The sequence below is a fragment of the Sciurus vulgaris genome (assembly GCF_902686455.1).
Source record: "Sciurus vulgaris genome assembly, chromosome: 9".
In the NCBI taxonomy this organism is placed as follows: Eukaryota; Metazoa; Chordata; class Mammalia; order Rodentia; family Sciuridae; genus Sciurus; species Sciurus vulgaris.
In genome coordinates, this window is record NC_136469.1 from 112,645,193 (window position 1) to 112,669,587 (window position 24,395).

A 24,395-nucleotide genomic window follows, 5' to 3' on the forward strand; every position below is an offset into this window, starting at 1 on the left:
GCACCACTAAAAATAAATATATAAAACAAAGGTATTATGTTCATCTACAACTAAAAATATGTTTAGGTGTGAAATTAAAATTGAAAAAAGTAAAATTAAAACTGAAACCAAAAAATAAAAAATTGAAAAAATAAAAAGGTAACAAATATTGAAGGCAGATCCAACATGCAGGTAACAGGAGAAGAAAACCACAGCGGGGAGTGGTACAAATACTCCATTTCAAGAAAACTTTCCTGAAAAAAAAGTTCAAAAACTACATTTTGAAAAAGCAAAACATATATTTTAGAATAACAATTTAGAACAACTCAGCCAAAGATATTCTAGTAAAACTGTTGGATTAAAAAAGGAAGAAGAAAGTTCTTTGGGCATCTACACAAAAAGAAAAACAGTGACAGAGAATTAAATTGTCCATATGACTTTTTTGCCAAAAAAATCTTTATACTAGAAGGAAAAGGGATGCATATTTAAGGTGCTCCAAGGAAAGAAAATATAAGCCAATATTTCTTATATCTAGCAAAATTGACCTTTGAGCATAAGTAACACAAATTTAGGGACATGCAAGAAGTCAGGAGAGGAAATACTGTTCCTGTGAGCTCTTCCTAAGGAATGTCCCAGAGAGTGAGCTTCAGACAACAAAAACAGATGGGGAGATGTAAGATGAGACTGGTACATTGCCACACAATAGGTAGCAAGAAAAGCTTCAGAGACCGTGGGACCCAGCAGCCAACCTAAATGGACTGGTACTGGCCAAAAAATAAGAATTGCAAATGTGTTTCAATCCATGAAGAAATGATGGTATGAAAAAGAAAGTATTGCTTACCTTCTGATTGAGCATCTTGAAAATGGGAAAGAATCCAAGTATTTATCCCGCTTTTCTTAGGTGAAGGGAATCACTGGATAACCAAGAAATAGTTGGAGGAAGCATCTCCTAAAACGTTCCCACTCAGTAAGTGAAGATGGAGTGAGAAAATTGTGCAGCCCTGTGCGTTTAATGGATCTAGACTGGGAGTGGCCTGGGCCACTAACATGGGAAACACATGAGAGCCAGATGTTGTGTGCCTCCTGACAAAGCATCCATTGAACCACCCAGGGAAGCGCACCTCAGCCCCTCCTAGCCTCTGAATCCAGCTGCCACTGGGTGGGAAATTCAGAGGTTGGAGGAAGGTTTTAGACATCTAACGCACCAGCAAAGACCATGCTGTGGAAGTTCCACGGCTCAGACAGCCCCGAGTCTTTAATGAGTCAGTTGTCAAGAAAAGGAAAGGACAAGTGGGGTGTAGATTAAATGTATCCTAAAAGGTTTGTCAAATTTTAGAAAATAGGCACCACTTAACTGTATTGCACAGGGTTATGTTCTTGGGTAAGAAAGTCATAAGGAAAAAGAAGCACTTGCCATAAATTCAAGAGTTTGCTTTTGGAGGTGGGAAAGCAGAGCCTGAGGATCTTCTAGTGTAGCTACTAAACTCTGTTTTTTGATCTGGGTAGTAATTAGAAGAGTAATGTCTTTATAGTAATAGGTGGTTTTGTGTTATCTTCTGAATCTGTGCTTTATTTTACTGTAAAAATATTTTAACAGTTTTTTATGAAAGAATGACATTGCACATACAGCCTTTCTCCCAACTTCCTGTGACTTTTTTTGGACCAGGGATTGAATCCAGGGGCGCTTAACCACGGAGCCACATCCCCAGCCCTTTATTGTATCTTATTTAGAGACAGGGTCTCACTGGGTTATTTAGGACCTAAGTTGCTGAGGCTGGCTTTGAACTCTCCATCGTCCTGCTTCAGCCTCTTGAGACGCTGGGATTATTGTGATAATTTTTAAGCAAAGAAATTGAAAGCATTGTGTGTAGAGTGCCTATGTCTTCATCATACTGTTTTATAGCTAGATGTTTTTTCCATTCTGTAATGTTTAGTAAAGATCGTTTCTGCATAATTACAGACAGAAGTATCCCCAGTTTTGAGTGATGAATAGTATTGTATAATACTTTATTTAATCAATTTTCTATTGATGAACATTTAACCTGTTTCTGATTCTTTTTCCTAATGGAAATAATGCTGTTTACATGTCCTTATGATGACTATCTAAAATTTGCTCCATCACAGAGTTTTCTAATGTCTGAGGATAGTGGCGTGCTGTGCATGTGCAGCTAGTGAGAGGCTGAAGGCACCTGTATTAACGAAGGCAAGGCTGTGTGATAACCTAGGGAGGGTGTGAGAAACAGGTTGATTCCCCACAGTAGGATCTTCACAAAGCATCATCCCTCTCCCGGATCAACTCAGCTTTAATCTCAACAGCTCTTCTGTAATCACATTTGGTTGTTTTAGGTATAATTGGTGTATGATTTATCTACTCTACAATAATGACACATGACAAATTGCATCCTAAGACCCAGTGACTTCAACAATAGCCATTAGTATCTTCAGGACAGCTGGCTGATTCTGCCAGGAGTCTCTGCTGAGCTTGCTCATTGTTCCTGCAGTCCACTGCAGGAACGGTCTACAGTTGGGCTCATCTTTGCAGAGTGCTTCCATGGGTTATGTTGGCCGGCATAGCCTGGTCTAAGATGGCCTTGGCTGAAAAGACTCAGCCGACCTACCCAAGCCTCCAGCATCCTTCCTACAGGCCAGCCTTGGTGTGTCTCATGACAGTAGCACAGATTATGTCTTCTTTAAGGATCTTGAAATGGGCAAACTATGTCATCTCATTTGCTTACATCCAGTTGACCAAAGTGAGTCACATGGCTGAGCCCAGAGCCAGTGGAAAGGGACTACAGAATTACAGAGCAGAGGGTGGGGATATAGAGGCTGTCAGTTGGCGCCATTAATGCAGTGGGTCCCCCACAGCTATCCAGTAGCATATTTTAAATTGGCACTTCTTGTTAAGCATTGCTGTTATTTCTAAACTGCAGATGTAATGCCTTAGACATATAAGTATATGTCTAAGTATAAGTATACGTCAATATACTTACTTAGACGTAAGTATATTGTGGGGAAGCATAATGTCTTTTGTTTCATTTAAAATTTTTTCTGGTTCATAGTTATAAAAGTAACTCATAAATGGAAACATCTACATTTAATGATCTGTCTTGAAAATATTTCTTTTCTGGTTGTTGGTGTTTTCCCCCAGGAAACATTTTAGAAAACAGACTTCTCCCTGTCTGTGCATATTTCTTTGTTTGATGGTGCTCTCAGAATTAGTTGTTTGGAAATCTGGTTTGGAGAACATTAAATGGAGTAGGATAAAGAACCAAAATCACAAATTCCTAAGTTCTTTTGTGTTCTGCTTAAGCCATAGAAATTAGAGAAAGTGTTGGTTCCTGTACCTTGGTTACTGTAACTTGTTTTTTCTCTTTTTTAAATTACATATATGGTCAGTTTAGGATCTCCCAGAGCAATGATTCTTAACTGAAATACAGAGTCCCAGGTATGTGGATGCAACTACTAAAAGTTTATGTTCCCTAAATTTAAAAAAATTGAAGTTTTTTTCCCTATGGGGTACAATATTACATATAAATTTCCTATGTACACTTTTACTGTCTTTTATGTGGAGGTAAAAAATGTTGGAATAAAATTTGCATGTGTACATGTACTACTAAATTCTCTATTATATGTCCATTACAAAATTGTATACATTCTGTTTGTTTCACTAAAACTTTATGTATTGTACTAACCTGGCAATTTAAAGGATTTTTCAAAATAAATTTGTCTTTTCTTGAGTTTTACTTCATTTTCTTTCTTTAGAATCTTCCTCCAGATGAGTTAAAATTTCACACACTTTTTCTCAATTATACTCTATTTGCTTTCTGGACTATAAGGAAAGAGCAGACTCAGGTTTTACTTGCCAGCTATTGTTTTTAATTTACTATTGTCAAGATTGTGGACAGAAAGTCCAAAGAACCCTAATAATGTGGCAGAATTGTCTTACAGCATTAATTCATTCAGGTCAAGTCAGCTTCAAGCAAAGGAGTCCTGGTGAACACGGCATCAGGGTCATGAGCCTGGTCTTGGAGGTAAACAGATGTGGGTCCAGTACCAGCTCTGTCACTGCCTCGGACATGTTATCTAAACCTCTGTGCCTGTTTCTCATTCTATACAATTGACATCATTATAATGCCTCATTCATAGGGTTGTTGGACATGCTCCAGGAGGTGAGCCTTATGAACTACCTACCTGGCTCAGAGCCTGTCCCATCATAAATAGCGTATGGTGCTCGGACTGGAAGGAAACCTGGTCATCTGAGATAACTGCTGCATTTTGCAGATCTTGAAATAGAGATGAAGTTCTTCATGGGAAAATCTTTAAAACCTTAAAGTAAGATTGAATTAGTATGTAGTTATAGATAAGTCTAATCCTGGTGTGCAGTGCCTACTTTAAAAATATTTATCAGTTAATATGCCTACAGATTTTCAAGAAAAAATGTACACCAGCAGCATTTGGACAACCCGTCCTCTGCTTGGCAGGTTACAGTAATGGTTTCAATAATGGCAAAATCACCATTTCCAGAGTTGAAGTTCTTAGCTCCATTCATGGACTCCGGCTACTATTTGTGAATATTTTCACAAGAAGTCAGGATAGGACAGGGAAAGAAGATGGGAGATATGAGTCACCAAAGTTTACTGGGTACTTAGTGGGGGTGTACAAAGATCTCCAAGGCACTAGAGCTTACAACCTAGTTCAGAAAACAAGAAATATTAACAGTAATAGCAGTTATCATTTATGAATGTTGAGAATATCCTCAGAACTAAGCAAAGTAAGTGGTTTCAACATTTGGTACCTTGTTTAATCCTTACAGTAACTCAGATTGATGGTAGCCATAATTTGACATTGACCAAGACAAGAGAAAAAGCTTGCAAACATTAAGTAGTGGTTCAGTCATATAGAATTTAAATGTCAAATGAGTTAAGAAGAGGAATAGAATCTGGGCAAAGGTCCAGATTTGCAAAGTGGGGAATTTAGGAATAGAATAGCTAGAACTCCTTAGAGAGTGTAGAAGGGAACTCACTACATCAGTTTTGGGGGTAGAGAACCGGAATGATAAATACCTTGCAGCATCCAGGACTGCCCTGTCTAACAAAAAATGTCTTAAGTTCTAGGCAACCTGCTAAATATTCATGTAGGTAAACTACATGCTTATAATTATCCCAAAAGTTCTACACGTAAAGTGTGTTTGGTTTTTTTGGTGGGGGTGTTCCGGGGATTGAACTAGGGGCACTCAACCAATGAGCCACATCCCCAGCCCTTTTGTATTTTATTTAGCGACAGGGTCTCACTGAGTTGCTTAGCACCTCGCTATTTCTGAGGCTGGCTTTAGACTCGCGATTCTCGTGCCTCAGCCTCCTGAGCCACTGGGATCACAGGCATGCTCCGCTGCACCCGGCTTATGGTTTTAATAGACACTTGAATCTAGAAGTGAAAACTTCTTCTAACCAAAAGATAATTATGTTTAATGTCGTTGGTATTTCCTAAGAGTTGTTCAGTATTTTGAAGTTGTTAATGACAACAGTGTATGTCATGATATCTGAGTTGTCCATACAACACACAACTTTTGTCTGTCTTCATATAGCTGTTATATATACACTCACAGTGATTCTGTACATAGGCAAATGTCTGATGACTATTCATCATGATTCCTAGCATACCATGCCTGAGAATCTACTTATTGAAATGTATCCCTTCTGAAATTTTTGTGTGTAGATAAGTTACATATCTATGAATTTTACTTCAAGAGAATAAAGGGTTGTTATAAGTGTGTTAGTCAGCTTTTCATCTCTGTGACCAAAATATCTGACCAGAATAACTTAAAGGAGGAAAGTTTATTTGGTCTCACGGTTTCAGAAATTCTGTCCATGGTAAATTGACTCTATCACTCTGGACTAGAGGTAAGGCAGAATATCATGGTGGAAGGGTGTGTCGGAGAAAAATCTGCTCTGTTCTTGCTAGCCAGGAAACAGAAAGAGCAAAGAGCCAGGGGCAAAATATTTAATGTCCAAGGCATGCACCTAGTGACCTCATTTCTCCAGCCCCGCCCCACCTGCCTACAGTTACCACCCAGTAATCCATTCAGATTATTAATCCATCAAATGGGTTAATCCATGGATTAGATCACTGCTCTCTAACCAGTTCACCTCCTGCATTAACACAGGAACTTTGGGGGGATACCTCATATCCTAGCCATTACAAAAAAATATTTATCATAGGAAGGAGGTATTGAGTCTGATAGGGTTACACAGCATTAGAGTTTCCAGAAAAATAGCTACTTGAAGGTAACTAAGGATTTGAGTAAAGGAGAGGTTGTAGAATCAGTTGGAACTAGATTTTCAATAGTCCAAAGAACTTAATTCTGGAGATTCCTGGATAAGGGAGGGATTATAAACAGAGAGGTTATTTATCTGACATTGTGGATAGGAGAGGAGTTATGGAACCACATGCAGTACTTAATGTCTGTATTAGTCAGCTTTATGTTATTACAATGAATATCTGAGGCAGCTACATTATAAATAGAGAAGGGTAGTTTAGCTCAGAGTGGTGGAGGTTTAAGGGCATGGCACCTCTATCAACTCAGCTGCAGTGATGTTTGTCACTGTTGCAGTTTGGATTGGGGTGTTCCCCCAAAGGTCAGGTTCAAGGTTTAGTTCCCAATCTATGCTGCTGCTGGAAGGTGGTATAAGTTTTAAGAGGTGAGGCCTACTGGGAGTTTTAAGTCACTAAGGACGTACCCTCAGAGGGAATTGTGGGACCCTGTGTTCTCTTTTCTCCTTTTTCCCATCCCATCTATGAGGTAAGCAGCTTTGTTGCACATTGTGTTCCTGCCATGACATGCCACCTCACCACAAGCCCAAAAGCAACAGGGCTAACTGACCATGAACTGAAACTTTCAAAACTGTAAACCACAATAAACTTTTCCTCTCTGTAAGTTAATTATCCCAGGTATTTTGTTATAGGGAAAAAAAAAAAAAAAGTTGACTAACAGTCACATCATGGTGGGTAATGACGGGGAATGATGATGTGAATGTGTGGGAGCAGGCCAGGGGTTATGTCTCAGACCAGCAGGAGAGCCACCTGGGAATGCCCAAACTCAGGCTCTGTAACAGCTCTTTTGCCAGAACTACCAAGGAGTTGAGGGAGAACTATCTCACACCCTCAACCCCTCCATGACCTCAAGGCCTCGCATAAGGCCCCAACTCCCAAAGGGCCCACCACCTTCCAACAGCACTGCCCTGGGGACCAGGCCTTTCATCATGATAGACCCTTGGGGGACACAAATCACAACAAACCATAACAATGTCTGAAGAGAGAGCAGGCAGGACAGAGAGGTGGTCAATTGAGAAGGAAGAATTTGCCTGACTTCTTTGGCTATATTTGGGGAAGATGGGCAAAGCAGAATTCTTTGTCTGATTTTTATTCTGTTTGAAATCATTTGCAAGTGCCTGGCATCTTACACTGAACCAAAATAGAAGTGGGTGTTTTATTTATTTAATCACTCATTTATTTGTTTAATTGTGCTTTCGTGAATCCTGGTTGTGGGCGCTCTCAGGCCCTGTGGAATGTTTATTATGCCCTAATAGCATTACCCCAAGGCCTGTCAGCATAATGGATTTTCATTAATGGGGCCCAGGCGAACACTGCTGGAAGGAAGGAAAGCACTGTAGACTATTTCATTTAGGTCGTTTTATGCTTCACCTTAAAGTCACAACTGTGTTCCTGATGCAGAACGTGTAGTGGCCTGCCATTCGTCCCCAGCACCTTTGACCTCAGAATGTGATTTTTGTGGAAAGAAGGGCACTTGCTCTGAATGCTGCTGGCAAAATCTCCAGCATTACAGCTGAGATAACATTTCGGCTAGTCTTTACTTTTACAGATAGAAGGTAGATAATCATTTGATTAAGATAGATAATAATTTAATTTAAGGTAAAGTTTTGGACTCTGTCTACATTCTCTGGATCAGTGCTTCTCCAATAGAAATAAAAGACAAGGCACATATGTAAATTGAAATTTCTAGTACCACATGAAAACAAAAATTTAAAATGTTGAATTTAACTTAAGCATGTTTACTTCAGTACACCCAAACTATTATCATTTCAACATTAATTCAGTATTTAAATATTATTGAGACATTTTACATTTTTTCTGTGCAAAATCTTCAAAATCAACCTATCTTTTACACTCATAGCACTGAACTCAGATCAAAATATTCATTGTATTCACCAGAAATACTTGGCCTATATTCAGATTCTATGAAATTCAGAGTTGAAAAGTTAGGCTCACCTCTGCTAGAAGATCCAAGGTTACTTAAACATTTTCCAGTGAGTCAGCTAATGTTTATGAATTTGTAATTAAATTAATTATAGTTAATATAGTTGAAAATTCAATTCCTCAGTTGTATTGGTTACCTTTTTACTGTTTGAAAGCTCCGTGGTGCTACTAGTAGCTACCACCATATGGAGCAGCACAGCTGTAGATTATTCTTTCTTTTTTTTTTTTTAATGTTTTTTAGTTGTCATTGGATCTTTATTTTATTTATTTATATGCAGTGCTGAGAATCAAACCCAGTGCCTCACACATGTTAGGCAAGCGCTCTACCACTGATCCACAACCCTAGCCCCTGTAGATTATTCTTAAAACTGTACATTTGCATAGTGTTTTCCCATTTCCTAAGTGCCTCTTTTGTTATTTCTCAAGTTGTTGTTTGTGTACAGTTAGTCCATGCCAATAAGTCTATCTGAAACTGTTTTACCAGATTAGGTTCATTCATCAAGGAAAAGTAGCTTGGATATTTGTACTCCATCCCCAGGACCAGGAAATGCCTTCGTGCACATGGTAGGTATTTAAGAAATATTTTTTCCTTCCTAAATCCTACTTAGTCCTCAAATCGCATCTTAAATTTCATTGTCTCAGGGGAGCCTTTCCAGACTGCAGCCTGGCACCTGTCTTTTGTTAACAACGGAGTTATTTTCTCCCAGAACATACATATTTACATATTGATCTGAGTTAATTTTGTGATTAATATCCATCTCCCCCAATAGACCACATTTTACACTGGAGAGAGAACTAGTTTTTGTTGACTAAACTGTCTTGCACCCCTGCTTCTAGCATAATGCCTGGTGTGTGGTAAGCATGGAATGGTTGATAATTACCACAGGGCCATTTATGACATGAAGTGATTAGCAAAGTGTCTAATTCTTAACTTTACTAAAGGTGGAGTTTGGTTCAGGTCAGGGAAATAGGACTATTTTAAGGATTATATACAGTAAAAGAAGTGCATGTTCTTAGCTTTCCTTTAAGCCTTCCCAAAGTATGCATGTAAGTGTGCCTTTTCTTTTTCTCTGTACTTTTATTGGTGTTTATTTCCTTGAACTATTTATCATCTCACTGTTTCTGCTTATAATTTAAGGTGCCTTAAAGACCCCCCCCCAAAAAAAAAACCACCCAAAGGAGAACTGAATTGTGAAATACTTTAAAAAAAATTTTTTAAATTGTCAATAGATATTTATTTTATTTTTTTATATGCGGTGCTGAGAATGAAACCCAGTGCCTCACACATGCCAGGCAAGTGCTCTACCACTGAGCCACAACCCCAGACCAAATTGTGAAATACTTTTATGGAGCTGAGAAAGGCATGGGGTGAAGACAAATGTGTCTGGAGGGAGGCAACCTCTTGGTATTTCAGAACAGTTTAAAATAAACCCACCCCTTTAATTATATCAGAGTAATGAGCCTTACCCAAAGTATGTGAAAATATAATTAAAAATGTATTGTGGACCAGCAGACCAAGTTGTCAGGTCATTATCTGAATCATAAAGTTGGAAGTAATGCTCATTAAAGGTTACTAGTTTGGAAAGGTTAGGTTAGAATTTAGAGGCTTTGCAAATATAAAGTTTTTCCATTTGAATTATGTTTCAGAAAACCTCTCCTTTAGCCTTTTCTTGTAACTTTTTATAAAATGGTAATACACTTACAGAAATGTGCACATAGCAGCCCAGCTTGATGAATTTTTCCCATTCAGTCAAGAAAACAGTTCATGGCCATGACCAGTATCCCTGAAACTGCTCTCCTGTGTCTTCCTCTTCCGCCACCCCCACTACCATCCCGACACACTGTTTTTTCCTGTTTTTGTACTTTATATAAATGAAATCATGCCGTATCCTCATTTAGCCTACTATAATACATTATCTGTCTAAGTGACTTTCCTGATAGTGGACTCATTGAAAACAAGGTCTGTTTTTAGTTTCCCTTGTTATATATCTAATTTGGTAAACTGGCAGCTTACCCCTGTTTCTAGGTCCATACTGTTCCTTTAAGAAATTTCTTCTGTAAATACAGGTGTGTAAGTATGCACCTGTGTGTGTGTTCATTTATGTGTGCTTTTAAAATGTTTAGTCAGATTATATCATGCCATGCCCTGCATGTTAGTGACCTCTCTGTGATATGACTTAACACCCTTTCCATATGGGTGCACACAATTCCTCTTCATGTTCCTAATGGTGACATTAGATAGATGTATCATAACTTAATGAGCCAGTTGTCCACTGAATGCCAGTTAGGTCATTACCAGGTATTTGGGTTGTAGGATGATAGACTCAATGTGAGTTTTTCAATAAAATGAATTCTTCGTGGTGAATTTGCTGAGCAGTAGAGTTCGATGTATTTTGAATTTGCTCAGATATTTGCAAATGGTCCTCCAAAGCGTTCTGTGGATTTTTACTCCCACTGGCAAGGTTTGAGAATTCCTGTTTCCAGTGTCCTTGCCTTAGATGATGTGTTCTCAAGCTCCTTCATCTTGGCAGTCTGTAGGAGAACTAGTCAGTCATTGTATTTCGATTGCATTTCGGTTAGTTTCAAATGAGGTTAGTTACTTATGCTCCTTGGGCATTTGTGTTTCTCTTGGGACTTGTTCCTGTCCTTTGTCCTTCGCTCATTTTCCTGTAGGCTTGTTCTTAGTTTTCTTAATGATTTCAGGGATTGCTTTCTATAGGAAGGAAAATTGTTCTTTTATGTCATCTGTCATGGTAATTTGTTTCTCATTTTTACTATGTTTATAGCAATTTTTTTTTCCTAAACAGAAGGTCTTAGTTTTTATGTAACAAAGTATGTTAGTTTTTTGCTTAGTCGCTTCTGAATTGTGTGTGTGTTTAGTGGGAAAAAGCATTGGAAACTTGAGACAGACAGCTTTGGCTGGGCGTGGGGAAAATTCTCAATAAATGTTTGTGGGAAATGTGGTTTAGTAGGAATTCAAATTAGAGTCAGAAGTGGTGGAATTGACTGTAAATAAACAAAAATTTGTACATAAATTGCAAAAATTTGTTTACCATTTAACATCTTTTGGAAAGATTTTTAATGCTCTGCTCTTTTCCTTTTATGTTTTGTTATTTGGGGTTTTAATGTCTCAAATGATCCCCTTTTGTTTTTTAGATTGCACATTATAAACTATTTCCTGCACCATTGCTGACGCCCAGTGATCCATGTCAGAAGTACTTCCAGGTTAGATATATTTTCACATATTTCAATGCAGAGAAGCAGTTGAATATTATACCCTTATAAAACATATGAGATAATTATTTTAATGTTAAACTCATAATTTGCTAAAATAACATGCTTCTGGTTTTCATTGTTCTTTGCTAATGGAAAAATGAATATCCAAAATAAGGTAGAAGGATAGAACTTAACCATATTTGTCTAATTGCATGGCTGCTCGTGTCATCATGTAAAAATACTTTAGTTGACTACGACAAGAAATTAAAACTGAAATCGTACTGTCTAGCATTGCGAATTATACCTGTGAGCTGTTGAAATATAAACAAAGCAGTTGCTGTTGATGTTGAATCTTGGTTTGCCTCTTATTCTGTGAAGTTTGTCTAGGATAGAGTTCCCCATTTAGTATTCTCCTTCAACCTAATATGGATTAATTTCAGGTCTTCAGAAAAACCAAAAAAAAAAAAAAAAACCCTTAATTTTGTTGTATGTCCCTTTCTTTGTCTTTGATAGCTGCTAGTCTACACCCAACATGATGTGGGATTTAATTCTTACCCTCATGAAAACATAATAAGGAAAAAACAATAGAAAATAGCATTTCAAATTAAACATAGTATAGGACTACATGGGGCAGATCTGTCGATTCTATTTTTCTTAAGACACATATCACTCAGCAAGTTCTCATTATTTAAATAAGTGGGCTTAACTGTAGATAAATAGATATTAATATCCTTAAAGTGAAACTTATTAAATATGTTCAAGTCCTTTTCTCCTTTATATAACACTTTGCATGTTACATTTCAACAAAGAAGTAAACAATAATAATGGTAAAATAAACACTGATTTCAGCATTAGCATATGAGTGACGAGAAACACCCTTTTTATTAAAAAAAAAACAGTCAATAATATGACAAACCAAAGTTTATGTGGGAAAATCAGGAACTTAAAGCTGATTCTTAAAGACTGTCTCTTCATGCTGTGATGATTTGGAGAAGGGAGAGATTTTGTTTGTAAATATATTTGAATAGGTATTTTAATTTCAGGAACTAAAGACAAATACATATGTCCTTTTAAAAAATAGATTTTTAGGGAGAAAACCTGCTATTGGGTCCCCTGTTGCACTACAACAGTCTGGTCCTATTTCTGTTCATCAATAAATTCTACTATTACACTAAGATAAAAAAGTAGATTTTAAATATTGAGAATAATTCTTTTTAGTAGTCCTGTAAAATCTTACATTACATTGCAAGTAATCTCAGTTTGAAACATTAAAATAGTAAGGCTGGCAAATATATAAAAGGATGGTTTTTTCCCCCTCCTATGGAGGGGAAGAATCTAATAACTTCTAGAAATTTCTTGCTGTTGCTGTACATTGTTATGATGATGTATTCATTCCTTCTGCAGGATTCAGATTGCTTTGTTCCTTGGTAGTTATATGAGATACTGAAACAGTTATCTAGCATGATTTTTAAATAACAGCTGCTACTATCATGCATCAATATACATTTTTATCAATTTTACAGGGAAATATCAATTTTACAGGGAAAGCAGTATTCTTATCTCAGTGGAGTATCTTATTCTAGACTTCTTTCTTTTTTTTTTTTTTTTCTTTTCTTTTCTTTTTGCTTGAAATTCAAATGGCAGGTAATGAGGAAAGATTTTTCAATTCTTGGAGCTCTGGCTGCAGGCTTGCATTTGCAACTAAAAGAGCCTGTCTGAAGTGTTTTAAAAGACATATCTCCCAGAATTTATAATATTACCTGCCTGGAAACTACCTTTTGACCCTTCAGGATGCAGTTCAAGGGTCCCTTCCAAGTAGTTCTTATCCCATAACATAGTCAAGATGTTACCCTATTTCAAGGACTTTGTTATTTAAAATTGTTTAATATTTTCTCCTTTTGGAATTGACTTGGCACCCAGCTTCTCAGTTACCCAAGGAAACATATAATGTTCCTTTATAGCTCCTTACGTACTCCTTTTCCCTAAACCAGTATTCTCAAGCTTGATCATTGACCATCTTCATCATACTTGGCCATAAAAGTCTAGAGCTCTATTAAAAAATAAATTCATCTTCAGAAGATGTTGAAACTTTTCTAAGGAGTGAAAACAGCTTCAAAATGAGCAGTGAAAATATCCTTGGAGTAAGCATATAATTTCCCAAAGGGACTACTTTCCAAGGTCTTTTTATCTGAATACACAAATTCTGCTTTGTGTTTCCAAAGTAACGGGTCATCACATCTGCCAGGTGTTATGATGAAATGCCAGACTTCCCCCGACCTGGAGTTTCTTTTTCTCCCTGTCCACTGGTACACTCCTAACTACGCTTCAGGCCCAGCTTAGCACTTCCTTTGGTGGGGAACCTCCCCTGGCCCACTCTCCTTATAAGACCCACATTTCCATGAGGCCTTCTGCCTACTTCGGATGTGTGAATTTGTGTAATAACTTCCTCTTTCTCATCACCCGCTCTGGAGTTTTTTTAAAATAATGTTTCATATTTTCTTTTTTAATTGACAAAAGTTGTATATGTTTATTATGTAAAATTTTGTTTTGAAATGTATATACATTGTGGAATGGCTAGTCCAACACAGTGAAGATCTGATCAAGTTTCTTCAAAGTGTTTGATCCGACTATCTCGTGTCCTCAGTTTCACTGGGAGCTTGCATGGAGTGAGCCCTCAGGCAGTTAGGTTGAGCAGGCGTGAGGAGCCCTGAGGTGAGTAAGACCTAGCTGTTGGAAGGACCCCTTTATCTTAGGCCCTGTGAATCAGCCTGTGGAGTTGCTGTCTTAGTCTTGGAAGCTTCCCAGGCTGTCATCCTGTGATCTTCCTGACCCAGTGGCCCACGCTCCTTCTAGTACCTTTTGCTTCTTTTGTTCACAGAGAAGTTCTTATCATTTTTGTCACATTGAAGGTTTGCTTTCATGACTAATTTCAGGAAACCAGTTTTATTTTGCCTCTCCTTCCTCAAAGGAAAAGTCTGAGTTTATTTCTTTTCCTTAATACTTTGAGGTCCAGTTCAAAAGGCAGCATTTCCTCTGGGTAGTAGATTTGCTGTTAACTCTTCAGTGGAAATAAAATTGTATAGTAGGAAAGCAAAAGTGAAGAAACATGAAGTCTCATTCAAGAGTGGGGCAAATGTTGGGCTTCCTTAGGCCCATCTGTCAGTTCATTCCAATTTTACAAGAGTATCATGGTAGAAGGAGGAGAGTGAGCAGACGGTTACTGAAGAGAGAAGGGTTTCCTGTCATTACTGACAGGTTTTTTTCTTTGACACAGTCTAGATGTCTTAAAAAGAGAGAGAGAGAGAGAGAGAGAGAGAGAGAGAGAGAAAGAGGTGGGAAGCTATGTTTAACTGCAGAATCTGGACAGGGCTGTACTAGGTTGTGAGCTGGGTTAGGGGTTGGTCTGCCTGGGGGTGTCTACACTAAAGCCTTTGTGCCTCGGTTTGAGAAAAGCTGTGTTTGCTGTGAAATTAACTTACTTACTTGACTGACTTACTTTTCTGTTTTGGCTTCTTAGAAAATACTCCACGTATTAACTAGGGCCCTTTTAGTAGTAAAAAAGAGAAAACCCAGATCAAAGTGGCTTAAGCAAGATAGATAAATAAGTCTATTGACCTGAGAAATCCAGCACTCTCATGTTCAGCATGCTTTACTTTTTATTCTAACAATGCCATTAGGACTTGTTCACTTTCTGTCTCTTGGTTGTTTTTCTTGTTAGATTCACACTTATGCAGTGACCCCTTGAACCTCTAGGCTTAAATCTGCTCGTTTACAAAAGAGAAACGAGAGTGCCTCTTATTCCAGCGAAGGTCTCATGACTGCCTCTACGTGGGTCACATTCTTTTCCTTGAGCCAGCCCCCAGAACTGTGGGGGATTTGCTGCTGTGGCTGTGCCCCCTGAGATAAGGGTGCATCCATCTCTGCCTGAAACACGTGGGCCAAAACCCTAGAACATAAGCTCCAAGACAGGAGATGTTTTTACTTTGTCAGTTTTTTCCCTGCCATATCCTCAGCACTTAGAAATGTCTCTGGCACACGGTAGCATACACACACACACACACACACACACACACACACACAAAGTTAGTTGAATGAATGAATGTGTGTAAAGGAAGGTTAATTCCCCCCCTCCCAAAATCATGGAACTATTAACAAGGAGGGAATAAGGCCAGGCTCTAATAGATGTTTCTCCATTGTACATGCAGGACAGCGAGGACAGTAGTAATATTCATTTTTGTCACACTCTTAAATCTGAACCTACCTCTGGAATAGGAATTGAGCCTCTTGAGTTGATGTTGGACCTTCCAGAGTCACACTCAGAACACCACGATGAATAGATTTGAAGGTGATGGCAAAGTCATGTGGGACCCAACCCCCTGACAAATCCAGGAGGAAGCCACCTCTGTACTCAGACAAGCCCTCGTGGTTACTGGCATCTTGCTTATTCATTCCTCACCAATTCTGCTTATTTTGTTCACTGTTGGCGTTCATGGTCGTAAAGAGACAGCCTAGCACATTAGTAGGTGATTGATAAATATTCAGCGAGTGAGTGAACAAAAAATGTGTTGAGTGCTCTTAATGACCAACTTTGTATAAGGAACTAGGAATTCTGGGAATATAAAATTGAAAGGAAAATGTAAATCAGAACCACAGTGGAAGATACCATTTAATCCCATCTAGGATGGCCATAATAAAAAAGAGATGATAACCAGTGTTAGCAAGGATTTGGAGAAACTGGAACCCTTTTCCCTGCTGGTGGAACTGTAAAATGGTGTAGATACTTTGTAAAATATCTGGCAGTTCTTCAAAAAGTTAAATATATGCAAATGTGTGTGCACATGCATGCACACATGAAGGTGGGGCATCTACTCAGGTCAACTATGCCTTATTCAAAATGCTTAGGATTGGAAGTTTTTCAGATTTTGAATTTCTGCATATACATAATGAGATGTCCTGGGAATGGACCCAAGTCTAAACCTGCAATTGATTTATGCTTCCTGTACACCTTATACATGCAGCCTGAACGTAATTTTTATATATTTTTAGTGGGTCTGCATTTTGACTGCAACCAGTCACATGAGGTCACGTGGAATTTTATTCTTGTATCATTATATAGACACTCAGAAAGTTTCAGATTCTGGAGCATTTTGAACTTTAGATTTTGAGATTGGGGATATACACCCTGTAGTTAGGGTAGATGGAGTTGGAGAAAGCCGTTATATTAATGATTCCCAAAGAAAAACCCAGAGTAAGGAATGAGGCCCTGAAAGCAGGCAGAGAGAAGGTAGGAAGGGGGCACTTGAATTATTGGAGAAACATTTTCAAGTAGAATTGATAAGACTTTGGGAAGATGAGAAACATAAGGTTTCTAGCTTGGGAATCTAGGAAGCTGGTAATGCCTTGAGTTCTCAGAGTCCAGCCCATGCTTAGGTGGATTTGTCTCTCCCCACATCCCCAATTTGTGGGGAATAATAGACCAAGTGTTCTTTGGTCTCAAATGTGTACTAAAAGTATATGAGACAAGGTTAAAATGGGACTGGCTTAAATGCATCAACTTTTGATCAGTGTCAATTTAGCTTCAGTACTGGGGAAAGCAGGCTAAAATTGTCCTGCATATAAACTGGAAAAGTCAAAAGAGGGTGGGATCTTAGGATGAGGGGAGGAGAGCTGTCCTTTCATTTTTATAACCACATAGCGTTCATTTTTCTCCATACTTTGTTAAATTATTATGCTCTTAATAACCGTTCTACTTAATTCTCTTCTGTTCATTGTCCCTAACATTGTAGATGCTATTTATGATGAATTAAAGTTAGTGGAAGGCCCAGAACTGGATGGTGGGATGTCCAGGACACATGCACACCAAAGCCTTGGTTAGGCCCCAGTGCTTCTCAGACCAAATGGAGCACTTCAAGAGGACAGGATTGCAGCTGGTGAATAGTCTTGTTTGGCAGAAAAGTGCAGTAGTCTGCTCTGGATCACAAGACATGAACCTTTGACACCAAGAGTCTTCTTTACAGAGTCATGGATGGAATTGAGCAAGAATTTTCTGGAGCTGAGACTGAGGAGCAGGATAATTGGTGTAGACATTATATGGCAGGATTTTATTTTAGTCCTCGCTCAGATGCTCGATGGGGTTAAATTTGAGATGACTGTTGATCACCCTTTCTTTTTTTACTATCATTAGCTAACTTTCTCAAAGAAGGAAAAGTGAATTTTCCATTCAGGCCATAGTGGTAGAGTCCTTTCATCCTTTGATAAGAAACTCTAGAATTATATTTAGATATTTTATGTCAATATTTCTTGTGACGTTAATGAAACATTTGCCTTTTTCATGTTATTTGAGGATTTCTCCTACAAATGCTTATTGAACATGCTGTGTGCTAGACTGCTGTACTTGAGAGTCACAGTCTAATGGGAAACTCAATCATATTAAAAATGACAGAGGCAGAGTGAGTGGCGCTGTAGTAGAGATGTGTTTATGAAGGCGTGGGAACGTAGGGCACGGAGCCCTGGAGTGGCAAAAGAAGACTTCACATCTCCTCAAATTTCAGAAGAGGAACAGAATTTGCTGGAGGGAAGGATGCCGAGGACATTTGGGAAGACAGGGAAGATGGTGTATGTGATCAGAGTGTTCCACGTGTCTCTGAAATCATCTCAGGTGTAGACCATCTTGCTCCTCCAGATCTCTCACTTCCTTTCCTCCAGTGGTTCTCAGCCTTGGCCACACAGTGAAACCACCCAAAGCACATTTAACACCCTGATGGGTGCAGTCCCAGGTAGTTGAATCAGAATCTTTGGGAGCGTCCTCAGGAATAGAACCTAGGTAGCTATATTTTCTTAAAGCTCCCTGAGGAATCCTAACACGCCACCAGGGTTGAGGACAGTTATTCCTTTCATGCCTGTTTCTCAACCTTTCCAAGACTTTCGATCCCTGACCTTTTTCTTTCCCTACCTCTTCACTTCCTCGGTCTCATTCCCTCACTCCCTGCTCTACCCAGATCCCAGTGCATCCTCTTCTGCAGCACGCCTGAAACCCTATCCCATCCCCCTATGTGTATAAATGTTGTCCCTCTCCTCAGTTCCCTGCTAGACCCCCCCACACCCCACCCAGCCTGCTTCCTCCAGGGGAAGATTTATCTTCATAGAGAAAAGCGAGGCTATCAGTTTGTCTTTTCCGCAGTTTTATGTCACTGTAGTGACTTATGCATCTGTGCCAATCCTCATTCCCTTCCATCTCTTCTAACATGAAGATGTGCCATTTATCTTGGGTGGGGCTGACTCTTCCCCATCTGTGGTCCCCTTCTCTTCTCTCATCACCTAGATTCTACCACATTGGCCAGTTCCTCTTCTGTGCTGTCACTCTTCTCTCTGTTCTGGCTTCTGTTTTTATAGCCTCTGAACAGTAAAACATGACAAAGATACTCATTGTTAAAAAACAAAATTCCTCCCTGTAACCCAGGATCATCTTCCAACTGCCATCCTGTCCTCTCCAGTTTTATCCTAGTGAAGCTCCTTAAGGGTCACTCTTTGCCCACCACTACCATTGTCCTGAAACTGAGGTGTTGGAAGTCACTGATGTCCTTCTGATCACTCAGTTCACCAAATTCTTTTTCATTTTTGCCTCTAAATCCAGGTGGCTAATGGGAATCTCATCTTTATGCTTTGGTCTGCCTGGAATGATCTACTACTGAGCCTTTGGTCCTGCAATTATGTACGAAGACTCTGGGTCTTAAAATTGACAATTTGTTTATTGGTGCAGGCTGGCTGGGGAATAAAGCCGCAGACTGCTTTATTCTTGCACAGCACATCTTTTGTAGGGTAGTGTGAGGTTAAATCTTAACTATGGCATACCATATTGAAAACAACTAACTTGTTTGCTAGTACTAAGAAAACATTTCCCCCACTGACAAAACACTATATATTCTCATAACATTGCCAGGAAGCATACACCTAAAGTATGTAGCAGGTAGTACAGTTGGAACCTTATTCTTCTTAAATAGGGTCATCTTGTCCCACAAGAATTAGCCTAGTGTAAGGAGTTATTGCTGTCCTGCTACATATGCTTTTCCAGCTTCCTTGACTTTGGCTAATAAACAGGAACTCTGGTGTGAATTCTTCAGGGTGCACTTTCCATGAAACAGGAAATTGGACCCCAACACTGGTCAAGAGATGAATGACCAGAGCTGGAACTCTTTTGGAAAAGAACCAGATTTTTGCCCAGCTGACCTTAATGTCTAGGTCTTGCTCCCCTTTGGTAAACAGCAGAGTCCATTGTAATTCCAGAAAGAAGGGAACATGGAGATGGAGCCTGCCTTGTGAATGGTGAACATATTAATCAGGGTTCTCCAGAGAACAGAATCAGTAGAATTTATATTTTTTATACATACATACGATTATAAAAGGGGATTTATTAAATTGGCTTGCACAATCAAGAACTGGGTAGTCCCACAGGGCCGTCTGTAAGCTGGAGAACAAAATGGACCAAAAGCTGCTCAATCCAACATGCTGGAGTCTTAGAATAAGAGGCACCAGTGATGTAGCCCTCCCAGAGAGCAGTGGTCAGAATCTGCTTTGGAAAAGTAAAGAGGCTGTAGTCCCATGTCCTGGGGAATAGCAGTAGCATCTTCTAAAGAGAAATCTAGTTCTTGCCTTCCATGGATTCCTCCTTCTGGATTTGGTTCCACCTAGACCCCAGTTTATTGAATTGTGCCACCTACATTCATGGTGGGTCTCTTCCACACTCAGTTTGCTGTCCCACATGCCAGTCTAGAAACACCCTTATCAACACCCCATAAATCTTTTAAAAATGTTTTTATTAGTAGTTATACATAATGGTGGGGTTCATTTTTGACCTATTCATAAATGTATATAACATAATTTGCTATATTAGTCCCCAGTACTTCCCCTTAACCATCCCATCTCCCTCTTCTATTCCCTTTCCTTTACTCTATTGGTTTTTCTTCTATTTATTTGTTTTTAACTGGTGCATTATAGTTATTTATAAAATCGGAATTCCTTGTGAAATATTCACACATGCACACAGCATAATTTGGTCAAGTTTATTCCCCAGTTCTTCCCCATTCTGTCCCATCCTCCTTCCCTCTTGGTTGCCTGCCTCTCCTCTGTTGATCTCCCTTTTATTTGCAGGAGATCCTCTTTTAACCTTTTTCCCCCTTCTCTCTAGCTTCCTCATGAGAGAAAATATTGAACCCTTCACCCAGGGAATTGCATTGAATCTCTAGGGTTTTCACTAATATGGCCATTTTGATTATATTAATTCTGCCTATCCTTGAACATGGTAGGTCTTGCATCTTCTAAGGTCTTCTTCAGTATTATTCTTCAGTGTTTTATAATTTTCATTGTAGAGGGCTTTTACCACCTTAGTTAGATTAAGTCCTAAATTATTATTATTGCTATTTGTTGAGGCTATGGTGAATGAAGTAGTTTCCTTGATTTCTTTCTTGGTGAACTCATTATTGGAGTTACAAGAAAACTTTTTTTTTTTTTTTTGTATGTTCATCTTGTATTCTACTACTTTGCTGAATTTATTAGATCTAGAAGTCTTCCCAGAAGTCTCTTAATCCTAGACATCTCTCTCTTCAAGTTGACAGTCCATATTAACCATCATAATGAGTGTGATAGCCCTTCTATCTCATTCCACTGTTTTTCTGATGACCATTGTTGTTTTGACCTCCTAGTTTACATTGCTTCTTTAATGCCTTTTGCCATAGTCATCATCTTCTCTGAGAATGTGGTAGTGGAAGATACCAACATAAAAACAAATACACCTCACTCACACTCACATATACACTTTAGTCTCCAATTCATCCTTCATACTCTTGCCTCAGGATCAAGTCCAAAGTCCTAGAGCATACCTCACAGAACCCCTGGCTAGCCCTTCTGTTTGTGCCACCTCCCCTTTCATGTCTTGATTGGTATAGGCTCCCCAGAAGATAATCTATCTGCTTCCCTTCAGATCTTCTGCACCCTGAGAAGAGAAGACCATTTTCTTCTCTCACCTGTTAGCCACCACCCAAGCTGATTTCTGTGAATATTGAATGTCTGTCTTCTACAGAAACAAAAGTATGCAGGGAAGGAGGGAACTATAAAGTGATGATAATCTCTAGCGTGTTTTGAGCTCTTATGATATGCCAACCATTAGGTTAATGACAGTCATCTCTTTTAGTCCTCAGCAAAGTCTGGAAGGGGTAGCTACTAGTATTATCTCCATTTTGAGCAAAGAAATGAAGAGTATAAGAAACTCTGTGTGTGTGTGTGTGTGTGTGTGTGTGTGTGTGTGTGTGTGTGTTGAAAGTATATCTGATCTTATTTCTCAGGTCTTTTGTTTTCCAAAGAAAAAAAGCTAAATATTAGGTTTTAAGCAAATTTATACAATTTTTCTTTCACTTAAATAGAAATGTAAACCTCCTCCCTCTGAACCTTGAAGAATTTTTGTTTTTTCATAATGAAACCCTCAGCTGGGCAGGGTGGTCCACACCTATAACCCAAGGGCCTCTGGAGGCTAAGCCAGGATTACAAGTTCAAGTCTAGTCTGAGATACTTAGTAAGACCTTAAGCAGCTCAGCAAGACCCTGTCTCAAAATAAAAAGGGCTTAAGTTGTAACTCAGAGATAAAGCACACCTGGGTTCGGTCCCCAGTACCAAAAAAATAAAAACAAAACAAAACCATAGACCCACTTCTTTGTCCCTTCTTGTTAGTTTACCCACTTTGTTCCTCTGCAACAAGAGCATTTCTGTCACTCAGATAAGTAGGGTGGTGGTCAACTTGGGAGCCTTGGCAGGTAGCCCTGTCCTCTATGGCTTGGATACAAAGAAGTGAGGTGCAGTTAGTTATTGTTACATTTTGTGCTAAGCTCTCTGCAGGCCTTTTCAGTTGTAAATCCTCACGTCAACCAGGTACAGCATATACAGAGCTGAGTTTGCACATCCACTTTTTTGCAGGACGGTCCTGTTCTAATCTAGCCTCCCCCTCCCTGACCCGCCGTGATTTTTAGCAAGGGAGAGAGTTACTTGGTCACTGAGAGGGCAGTGGGATCCAAAAGCCTTATGAGAACATGGCTGAAAGTTGTGATATGTCACATACAGAATAGAAAAGCTACTTAAATATTAAAATCACTTAGAAATTCAGATGGCATTCTTTCTGAAAATGTTTATAGTTATAAACAAATAAAATTTTTATTAAACAATAACATGCTAGAATAAAGTACCTAAAATCGTAAAACAGCTTCATAGGAATTGGTTGCTATGCCTTTTAGGAAGCTAGAAGGTTTCCTTTTTCTCATATCACTCTAAATTCTCAAGGAAGTAAAGTCAACTTTCCTTGTATCTATGCTATGACTATCTCAGGGAAAAGTTCATGTGAGTTCAGTCTGGGGTCCGCTCATATCAAATACTACTCCTAAATGAAACTAAACTATAAATTGAAACATGTTTTCTATAAAATGGTAGTAGTGATCAGTCTTAATTTTTAAAACATATTCAATTGCCAGAGCATTACTTAAAAGGAAGAAACACACTAAATTCTCTATTCCTATAAACGAGACCTAAGAACTGAAGTAGAGTCCTGGGTAAGCAGATTCTTATAATTTTAAAGAATGGGGCCCAAAGTCCAGCCTCTTTGGGATATAGCTCTTAGGTAGCTTATGGGCCCCATGGCCTAGAGCCCATGGACATTGCCCTAGCTTCCCGGAAGATTCTAGAATGAGTGACTCTTCTAAAATTTCCCAACCCCAGTATTTGATGATAAAGAGATAATTCTAAGTCCCCAAACGGGGAGAAATTCTTATCCTCCTCTTCTGTGAAGATCCCTGTTTTGCTTGGGGGAGAAAAAGGGAGTTGTCAGAATACAATTTCAAGAATGTTAGGAGCTGTGCTTTGGTTCTTCTGCTCCTGATGTAGAGATCACCAAAGTCCATGTGGAGGGCAGAGGATCAGATAAGGAAGCCATTGCTCAGGGACTGGGAAACCTGAAACCTTTGAAATTCTTGCTGATGAATTTTATTCTCTCCTAATCTGAAAAGCCTTTCTTCCTAACAAGAGACATATGGAATAAATCACTGATGGTATGAACAATATTTGAGATAACTGCAACTGTCAGTTTGCCAGGAGTTCTGCAAGGGCACATGATGACTGCAGACAGCTGAGTCTGTGTTTTAATTCAGTGGAATATATTCAGATGCCTCTGGGGACTCCAACATGTTGTCTGTGGCCCAGGGCTCATTGCTGCATTTTTAGTAGTAGTTTTGCTTGTATGTGTTTGTGTTTTCTTAAGAAATTGAAGTGAAATATGCCAAGCCCAAAAAACCAAAGCCTGAATGTTTTCTGTGATAATAACGAGGTGGTGCCAGGGGAAGAGAAGAATGAAGGAACTTTGGATGGTATAGAAGAAAATGGGACAGGAGTGGGTGGGGGTTGGAAAGATAATAGAATGAGACAGACAGTATTACCCTAAGTATATGTATGATTACATGAATGGCGTGAATCTACATTGTGTACAACCATAGAAATGAAAAGTTGAACCCATTTATGTACAATGAATCAAAATGCAGTCTGTAAAAATAAAAAAATAATAATAAAAAAAGAAAGATATTAAACCATTTCTTCAAAATTTCTGTTGGGCACACACAGTAAGCCCAGGTCAAAACTGTTCATAAAGACATTAGCAAACTCTAATGGAGGATTGGTTTTCCAGGCATTAGGAACACATTTTCTAAATGTGGTTGAGGAAAATTAGCTTGGATGTATGGAACATCACTGTACAATGACCTTTCAGGGTGATTAAGAGAACTAGAGCCCCAGAAAAATTTTGAGCAATTTTTTTTGTTTTTGTGGCAGAAAGGAACTATGGGATACAAATGTATAAATGTCTGGAAAGGGAATGATTTTCAGGATTGTGAAAAATGAAG

At 38.8% G+C, this 24,395-nt stretch overlaps 1 protein-coding gene across 12 annotated transcripts in view; it reads left to right on the forward strand.

The window, feature by feature from the left end:
* APBB2 (amyloid beta precursor protein binding family B member 2) overlaps positions 1-24,395 on the forward strand; it is a 346,284-nt gene that overhangs the window by 152,134 nt on the left and 169,755 nt on the right. For all 12 annotated transcript variants that reach the window (XM_079152829.1, XM_079152827.1, XM_079152828.1 and 9 more), the window contains one exon: positions 11,410-11,478. In XM_079152829.1, the coding sequence (XP_079008955.1) occupies positions 11,460-11,478 (19 nt within the window). In that variant the 5' untranslated portion in view covers positions 11,410-11,459. The remainder of the gene's footprint in view (positions 1-11,409; positions 11,479-24,395) is intronic.